This window comes from Harpegnathos saltator, unplaced genomic scaffold, assembly GCF_003227715.2.
Source record: "Harpegnathos saltator strain DR-91 unplaced genomic scaffold, Hsal_v8.6 scaffold208, whole genome shotgun sequence".
NCBI lineage: Eukaryota > Metazoa > Arthropoda > Insecta > Hymenoptera > Formicidae > Harpegnathos > Harpegnathos saltator.
The window spans coordinates 1,610,143-1,620,086 of record NW_020229993.1 but is presented as its reverse complement, the minus strand read 5'-3'; the positions used below and the strand labels follow the sequence as shown (position 1 = coordinate 1,620,086).

General features: G+C 31.2%; 1 protein-coding gene across 3 annotated transcripts; it reads left to right on the top strand.

Annotated features, from left to right (window-relative positions):
- The first annotated feature begins 783 nt into the window (after positions 1–783).
- On the top strand, positions 784–8,910 carry Patr-1 (Protein associated with topo II related - 1). Of its 3 annotated transcripts, XR_850161.3 has the most exons (11): positions 784–898; positions 1,444–1,638; positions 2,075–2,498; positions 2,841–2,935; positions 3,020–3,513; positions 3,766–3,982; positions 4,067–4,267; positions 4,352–4,615; positions 4,848–5,056; positions 6,608–6,751; positions 7,556–8,910. XR_850161.3 is itself a non-coding variant. In XM_011149129.3 (10 exons), the coding sequence occupies exons 1-10, from the start codon at positions 860–862 to the stop codon at positions 6,636–6,638; spliced, it is 2,169 nt and encodes a 722-aa protein (XP_011147431.1). In that variant the 5' UTR covers positions 784–859; the 3' UTR covers positions 6,639–7,128. The 3 variants fall into 3 exon arrangements, 2 of the variants coding, with proteins under 2 accessions (XP_011147431.1, XP_019699095.1); XM_011149129.3 differs by lacking the exon at positions 7,556–8,910 and having other exon boundaries at positions 6,608–7,128; XM_019843536.2 differs by lacking the exons at positions 6,608–6,751; positions 7,556–8,910 and having other exon boundaries at positions 4,848–5,161.
- The last annotated feature ends 1,034 nt before the right edge of the window (positions 8,911–9,944 follow it).

The window sequence follows — 9,944 nt, the reverse complement described above, 5'->3', positions numbered from 1 at the left end:
CGACATAAAAGTTGATATATTTTTTCTTGGCGCGTTTTGAATAGCAGTCGATATCTAACGGAATAATTTATTTTGAAGAAATTAAAAAAAAATAAATTTTTTTTGTAAAATGTCGGATGTGGTTCTATCGTATTGAAAAAAAAATGTATCGAAAATAATATTTATTTAATTTAATAAATTAATATTTGTGTGTAATATTGTGTAAAATATAGTGAAATTACTGACAAACATTAGAAATATTATTAACGTTAATATTTATTATTCCGTCACTTTTTTCTCTCTCGCTTTTTAAATTTGATATTATAATAGGATTGTGTGTGTAACGGCTTTGTAACGGGAAATAATTAATTATCGTATGTGGTTTCTTCTCATATGTGTATCATTACATGTTACAGAAGATTTAAACCGTACGTAATATTCAATGTACAGTGTTTTTCGACGAGAAAAATAGTTTTCTACAAGCTACAGCCAATGACATTTTTATTTCCAAAAAGTGGATTTCCTCATTGGATACTGAACACCAGATGCAGTGTGAACCTCGCATTATAGATCCTGTGAAGGAGCCATAGTTACACGCGACGTCGTGAATTACTTTCACTTCCGGTATAAACATTTTTTCAAGTTGAATGTATCATATTTAGACGCTTGTGCATTATGTCATATATCATTGATTATTTGAAACTAATATTTATATTTATAATACAAATATCTAACGATATGTTCAACCCAAAAATATTCCGACCGGAACTGGTAAACATTAACAGTGTCGCATGTACGCATGACCGCCATGACAGCTGATGCTCGTCGCATACTTGACGTTTGATCAGAACATGTTATTTTGCAGATTTCTTTCCTACAAATGGCAGACTCTTTTTTCGGTTTTGATACTACGCTTGGAGTAAGTACAAACGCCTCTTGTAATTACAAAGAATTTGCGTTCAACTAGTACATATTCCTGCGAGTTACGTGAGCGTAAATCTCTCCAATAAACAGTCGCGTCGCGGCATATCTGTACTTTGTACCAAGAAAAGTAAAAGTTTTGTTGTAAGAGACGTCACTGATTGTTACTCTGATGCAGTAATCCTAGAACGGAACGATTCGTCGCACTCGTCTACTTTTAGTCGTACTTTGTTGCAATTGCTTCCGAAAATGATAGTATGATCTTTGTTGCTAAGTTCTGTAGCCTAACCTTACTTTTATTTTTCCTCGCCCTAAAGGTCATTAACATCGAGTACTATAGATTTAAATAGAGATTGCCGATTAGTTTATTGTCATTTATGCGTATTATTTTAATCAAAGTTCGATTCATGTGAATCTTATATTTTGCAGTAAGAAGCATTGTAAAATATGTTCTGACCTCATTGTAGTGTTCTTTTCAAAAATGCTTGCCATGGTTTTTTGTTCCTCATTAGGTAAAATTACATTATTATTTTCTGTAATTAGGATAGTGGTTTAGAGGACGGATTGGATTGTCCGTTAGAAGAAGATGATCTTGGTGAAGAAGAAGAATATGATGCCTTGAATGATGAAACATTCGGTCCTGACGCTACAATTGGTGATTGGGAAAAGGATCATGAAAAACTTGCTAAAATTACAGAATCAAGTCGCCCACATAATCAGAATGCGACAAATAAGAAGGTAATATTAAATTGATGTCAATGTTGCTGGGATATCCTGTATATTTGAAATTTTATCCCTAGCTATAAAGACATGCTATAACATGCTTTTATGTATATAACATAGATGTCAGTTTTTATATAAAAATATGTATAAATATACACAAAGATATTTTAATAAATAAAAATGTTTCACATGTTCTTAATATAATAAATATGGAGAACCATTGTATGATGTTGTACGAGAACACACTATTGTATGATAGAAATTATATGTGAACTATATTGTGCTATTAGATAGAATTAGACTTTTTTCCCTCATTACAGCATTGATAATTTATAGATAACACTTAACAAATAATCATAAAACAAAATATTTCTATAATTTATCTTAATATAAAAAATATTTAAATATATTGTATCATATTCCTTCAATGTATACTTTATATTTTTTATAGAATGGTGTTAACGTAGATATTCAGGATAATTTGTCGCATTTGGTATTGGATGACAAGGAAGGAATAGTTCCACGTCCTGGTGTATGGAGTAGCCCTTCTGATCTATCTCTTCCTAAAGTTCGTCCCCGTTTATCTCTACCAACTAACTTGAAAAATGCCTGTACAGTGGAAGAATTGGAAAGGGGGCTCATTGCAAATAGGCCACCACCAGGTCTCAGTAAACCACAAACACAACAACAGCAGAAGAAGTCTGAGGGTTCGCTTCTTTTTGAGGCTCTGTCTTTGAATGAGAAACTTCAGATTAATGGCCTACCCCCGCCGCTACGCTTTCCACCTGGATTAGGTATACCTGGGACGCATCCTATGGTTTTACCTAATGTAAGACCACCCTCACAATTTATGCCACCTCCTAGATTACTACTTAGTGAGTATGATGTTTTCTTTATTATTGCATTAATATATTGTACTCTTAAATATGTCTTTTATCAAATATATTTGCAAGATACAAGCCAATAAATATTCAATAAATTTAGAATTAGTTAATTAGACTTTTTTTTATGATTAGTGGGTTATCTCAAATTGATTGATTATGTTATCTCAAATTGATTCTTCCATCATCAAGGAGTGTCACATATATTACATATATTGTTATTTAAAAAGTATTACTATCTATAAATAGTTATAATATGAATAAAATTCCAGAAATTAACAATTGTAAAAATATCTCAATAGTATTCTTATAACATGTTTAACCTTTTAACTATAGATCAATCTGGAAATATGTTACGTTATCCTGTACCGCATTTAATGTTGCCACACACAGTACAAAGGCAAACTCTTCATGGCTCCTATGGGTTCTCTGTAAGTTCCTTTTGCAAATTATTCATACATAACTATCACAATGAAATTTTTCATATTATTTGTATATCTTATATCAAATTTCAGCAACCGCCACATCCAAATTTAGGAAGCCCACAGTTTCTTCGGCCAGATCACATGATGCCTCCTTTTTCTAATAATCAAACCAACCATCAACAACATCAACATTCTTATTCACATTCAAGTAATCAGAGAAACCAGAATAGACCTTATCACCATAATGAACAACAAAGCGGACATCAACCATTTTTTAAAAATAACCAATACCTTCATCGGAATCATGACAGAAATAATCAAAGACATTATCATAATCAATATTACTCTCCAAGTATTAATGGTATGAATGCTTCGGGGGAGTATGATGAATATGCAGGTCTTATGAGTAGTCGTGAAAAGCAGTGGTTAATTAATATTCAACTGTTACAATTGAATACAATTCAACCATATATCGATGACTATTATTATACTGTGTTTTGTGATAGACAAAATAAACAACATGCAAATCAAGAGCAAAAAGATAGAAAGCATTATAATAATAATGGTTATCACAGGGATCACAGGTATGCAAAACTACACGAAGAATTCATATTTCTTACATTACTTTACATAGATTTTTAATATCTTTGTATTAATCATGTTTACCTATTAAGAATCAAAATATTTTACAATAATATGATTGTAAAATTTTACTTTGCACTAAATAGCATAAATATTCATTTTTATAGAAATATTTGTTCTCTTTTCTCAAGTTGTGAAATAGAATGTAATGTTCTTCATTTACTTTCTTATCTTTGTTTTTTTATCCCTTGTAGAGATTGGGAGACAAATCCACCTCAAACTCTTTCAAGATCAGCATATACGCCAGCTACATTTGAAAATTCGTTGGGTAAACTTCATTTTAGTAGTGTAACTGCACCACGTAAAATTATCGATATGGATGTTGTACCAAATAGCGACTCGCAATCTACTCCTCAATCCCAACAGAAAGATACCAAAAGAACACGACAATTACTTCTTGAAATTGAGAGGGTATATTGCCAATATCTTAACATAATTAAAGAAATTAATATCCTGATAATATTTCTTCCTTATCAAGAATTTTTTGTTTTTCAGCTGTACATAATACTATTGAAACTCGAAGATCTGAACAATCCTCTTGCTGTTAGTTCGGAGCCACATCAACAGCAAGAAGGAGAAGCTGAGACAAGTGCAAATAAAACTGAACCGGAATTAATCAGCATGATGTTATCGTCACTACAACAATTAGTACAAGATGACAAATTAGCTAGTATGCTAAGTATTCGAAAAGGAAAGGTAATTTTGATGAGACGAATAATGAAACTTGTATCTTAATAGCTATGTTCGCAACGTATATCGATATATATCTATACGTTTCAGACATTATTACTGCGTTTTTTACCTCACCTGGATGTGACAGAATATCAAGAGCAGTTAAAAGATTTGTGGACTGCAATATTCAAAGGATTAGCTATAATAGGTCGTAGAGATTGTCATTTATTAACAAACTTTTACTCCGAATATCGAAGATGGCTTAATACTGTGAAAAGTTTTGATACAATACTCCAATTAGCAGGAGCGTTATCTAATTCGGTTGTACAACCTATTAAAAACAACAGTTTGGCTTTTGCTCTTATGAACAAGGTTAGTTAAGTCATTATTATATATATTAGTAAATATTCCCACACGAGAATTTTTTATTTTAGAGAGTTTTCTCTCAAGAGGAGATATGAAATAAAATAATCAAATATTATTATTACATATATGTATATACATACTCACACATACACATATACATATAACGAAAAATGGTGAAGATTAAACAGATCAAATATATTTAATTTGTTAATTTGTTAATTTTTATTCGTTCTTTTAGTTTGGCGTATCTGCGATAGCGGCACTATTCGAGCAATCTGAACGATTGTGTGCTGCGGAAGTATCCCTGCCTTCTGAATGGTCGGCTTTCGTAATAACGATAACTGACATGGTCGGTAATTCGCCATCTTGCGTTACACCTTGCCAACCCGTTGCTGCAAATACGCTCAATAAACATCTGAATCGGATTCCCAATTTACAGATAGAAAGGTATACAACACTACAATGCTTGTTAACTGATGCCAATTCTTTACGATAGTCTAAGTAACATACGTAAGCTACGTAAGTTACACTTGACAGTTTTTTTAAGTCTGTCTTTTTTTAACGTATAAGAAATAATTAAATTATACTAAAAAAATATAGACAGATATTTTAATATTATATTGTCATTACTACTGTTACTGAACATTTATTGTGTATGATAATATTTTTAAATAGATGCCATGATTTTACAAAGTAGATTAAGTATCTAATGAGAGATACTTAAAAAGGAACAAAAAAGATGCGGAAAAATATTTTGACCATCTTGATGCACAATGACGTTTCTTACTCATACATATATATACATATATATACACACATATATATATATATATGTATATATGTTAGTGTGTGTGTGTGTGTGTGTGTGTGTATTATATCATCTTTCATTGCATATTTTGTATACCTTAATCGATTTAAGCTCGTAATTGATAGCATGAAGAAGCCACCTTAATATTAAAAAAAACATAATGTGTCGAATAATATAGTAGAGTTGCATGCTGATAGTCCTTCTAGAATGGCTTTTTCTTTAATTACGAGTTTACTACTTTGATTCTACTGTGTAAAACTGGTATCTAATGTATTAAACTGCACATCCTACCTGTTCTCCGTATGCTATATCTCGTATTTTTTCTTTTGTAATATACACAAAATCGTAAGTATCTTTTTATTATTATATGTAGAAAAGAATTATTTGTACACCATATCTCTTCTAAGATAATCTTACACGAGAAGACGATACTATAAGACATCCTATTCAACAGAAACGCTTTAGTGTTGACATTTTCTCATGTAAATTTATCTCCAAAAAAAAATGAAATATCGAAATACTTCTTTTTTACTCGTTATCAATTATCGATCATATGGCATATTAAATTTTTCATTATTTATTTATAGAAACATCTTCCTTTTATTTTTGATCATACCTATATAAGTTCAATGATATAATTGTAAATATATTAATAATAATATTCTTCTTTCATATGTTCTTAAATGTACTTTTTTAAATACGCAGTTTTGTGTATATTCTGCTATTATATTCACATAACATAATGTGCATAGGATGTGTATGTTTTAATTTTACATAAAATGAAACAAATATGTATGTTGTTATTACATACTGAATCATACATCATTTTGAATAAAATTGATAGGGCTAAAAAAGAAAAGAAAAAAATAGACTTGCTATCAATGTACAGATGACTTATATTTTGGAAATAACGACAGATAATCATTTACACTGCACTGTTAAAATGTAATTACAGAGACGAAAATATGCAGCAATTGCATAAGTTAGTATATCGGCGGCAAAACTGTAATAGTCTTTTTATAACGTTTGTGTATTATACATTATGTAGCGAAATTAAATTTTTATCGGTTCCAACATCAGAAACATGTGATAACATGATGTTTAATCTAGTTGTAAAAGACATTACAGTTCCGACAGTTTAGGGAGTGTGTTTTTTTTTTCTTTTTTAATACAATAGTTATTGTTGTTAGGTCAGGGCATAACTTTGTGATGACCGTATAATGAAACGGAAATAAAGGATTTCCAATAATCATAACGCGCGCTTGCAGTATCATAAGAATTTGAGATGATCTAAAGTATATATGACGACATGGCCTTTAGAATAACTAAATAAGGTAATTACTTTCTATCGCAATTTAACTATGATCTTTTATTTACGTACTTCTAGCTTGTACATAGAATTGATATTGACACGCGAACGACTGGACTACATTTTGTAATCAAATGCAGAAATATTTCAGTTTCTGCCATGTCGGATAACATGATAATGTTAATGACATTTTGCAAAAAAAAAGAAACATTTTCTTGAAGTTAGAAAAAAAATTTATCTTGTTACTAGTTTGTAGTTTTAATGTAGAATACTTGCGTTATTGGTTCGAGTGATATTTTTGACTTGCACAGGCGTTTTGTGAGAGATTATTCATGGAGCATCATACCACAATATTAATTTTATGTAAATCAGAATTGAATAATATATTTTCATACCATCTTAGGCCGATATTTTGAAAAAATTGAAATTTCATGTTTATAAAAATTTTATAGCTTTATATTCTATATATATATATCTATATATACATATATAGCTTTATACCGCTTTATAACATGAAACTTGCAATTTTCGACAAATACGGATTTAATACAGTCTGGAACAGGAAGTTTTGCAATTTGAATTAATATTTCAATGTTTTTCTTTTATGATGTGTAATATCAAAGCTTGATTAAGAATATTAACCATTATTTCATAGCATTGTATAGTTTTATTTGTCAACACATTAATCAACATATTATGTTAACAAAAATTAAGTCATGATTTAGAAGTACATTTGTCATTTCAATGCGATTATCTCATATGATTTAAGAAATACAACTAATCATTCTATGAAGGATGATTCTTCTATTATTGCTATTATTTTTATCAGGATTATCCTTTTGGACGTTACGGATTAATACGGTACAATATTGAACAAAAGGCAAACTGAACTAAACGACTATTTATAAATTAATATTTGTGATCACTCATGTACAGCGCTAAAAAGTTCTGCTGATTAGCATTCTCACTACCACGTAGTAAACTGATAAAGAGAAATAAATTCTATGTTTTTACCTAAGCAACACTAAAAATCTAAGGCATATACGATTGATTATATATCGCGAGCCTGTCAAATGCCTGTTAGTTCGTAGACAATGATGTATGTCTAAGGAGAGCCCAAAAGTTACAATACATTCTTCTTACTACGTAACTGGGCTCGTGCTCTTTTGGGAAAGAAACTTAGTTGTAGGCACAACGTGTTTATGAGTTGTTTCAAGCGCTCTCGCGTAAGAAATTTTAAATAATTTTATGATTAAGAGAACAATTGTATCTTAGATTAGTTTTTATTTTATGCCGAATGCTTGAAATTTGCCCTAACAATTCACATGTTAACGATACAAGGGTGAATTATATAGGCGATTATTAAAATAATTATAATATTTTTTAAGAGCTACTAAAAATATACATATATATTTGGTAAAATAATATGCTCTTATCGCCCCTTCAGATTACATAAAACTTTGTTTTTATCCATTGTCATTCATGTTCATCGCAATAACTGACGTCTTGTTTTTACAGTTCTTCTTTTTCTTCACAATTTGACGATTACCGTCAGTTGTTGCGAAAGTTTGATGTTATGTTGCTAATGCATTATAGAATTGTATCAAAAATTCATGGTAACACGTACAGCGTAATGACATAGATCGAAATTCATTCATATATAGCGACGAGGGGGTTCTATTTTGAATCCATATACTTTAGCAATAACCAAGTACACATATTTGTTTTCACGTGTATGGGTACGGATGGTATCACATTGTAACGCGCAATGTTCTATATTTTGTTTTTTATCACCGTCGTTAAGACGGAAATTTTTGCTGATGGAAAGCACCATTCTATGTCTTCTTGTAAAGTAGTTAAGGCGGTTGAAACGAAAATTGTGCGTTCGATTTTTGATTAAAGATATATTTTTATAGAGATGCTATGTTCATTACGTTTAAATACGGAACGAATGTAACGAAACGCTAAAATTGTGGTCGTTGAATTAACTTGAAGATCCTACATAGTTTATCATCTATATTATATCTATTATGTAATCAGTGATATACCTGTACATTGAACAAGAAAAAGAATAAGAAGAAATTGATTGTAAATTGATAATACAATCCGAGGATATATCTGTAGCTGTTGTGTATGTACAGAATTGACCTAATTTGAAATCAAAGTCTTAAATAAATGTTTTGCATCCTATATAAGATTAGTTCGTATTAATTATATGATATTGTCTTAAGAGCACAACGATGTTTCCCCATATCTTATATCCTATTTTTGGATTCGGCTTTAAACTAAGAATATTCCTAATATTAAAAAAAAAATCGGTTGTTTTACATCTAATCGCAATATTCGCAAATACGATATACGATTCAACGTGAGGAATAGTCGTAATATTTGTTTTGTAATTTATATCTTATCGTACTCACCAAGTTCTCTTTCAGCAAATTGAAAATGTAGAACGTTTTGAACTCCCAAAGATTGCCACAGCATGGTCTCTCATACTCGGTACTATTGACAATTTGTCGCAAAATATTCACCGTCCACAGTTATTTAATGCCACAAAAAGAAAAATGTGCAAAATCTATCATCGGTACATCAAATACACCATTCATTTCCGAGTCAACCTCGTAAGAAGCACAAGACGGTTTCGAATCCGTACTGTGTCGCGATCCGCTATAACTGAATTAACAAGTATCGCGACGGTTGCAATTTTGAAAGTATCGACGCGCGTTAAACTTCATTCGGCACTCCCGTTGCGTGAAGTAATTCATTCTCGGCGATTCTTTCGCAAAATCTATATACTACGGTATATGGAACTTACGTTCGGCATTGCTAACGATAAATAACGTACATTTACTTTTAGCGAGCTAGAAGCGCAAAATACAGTGATCTGTAAGTTTGTATTCCGAACCGTCATTATACGACGAATGCACGACGTTACTCGCTATTTTCCCGGTTACCCATCGTGGGCGATATGTATGTTTCAAAATTTTGCCAGACGCATATAATTTATTGTCGACACTCCCGAGAATGATAATCCGCGCGCAAGACTCGCTTCTGGCGTGTCGAATTAGCAATATGCACGAAGCGGTTTACCGAATCCGAACTGCCGTGCCGCCATTGCGAATCGACTATCGAGGTTACGACTCGACGTTCGACGCAACAACCGACCAATCATGAGAAGTTATATGGTCTATTCTTTTTAGCTGCACTACTGAACTGGT

Coding starts and splice junctions, on each gene's coding strand:
- Patr-1 (XM_019843536.2), top strand. CDS start 860: ATGGCAGACTCTTTTTTCGGTTTTGATACTACGCTTGGA. Junction 1,639..2,074: donor AGAATGCGACAAATAAGAAG/GTAATATTAAAT, acceptor TATTTTTTATAG/AATGGTGTTAACGTAGATAT. Junction 2,499..2,840: donor ACCTCCTAGATTACTACTTA/GTGAGTATGATG, acceptor TTTTAACTATAG/ATCAATCTGGAAATATGTTA.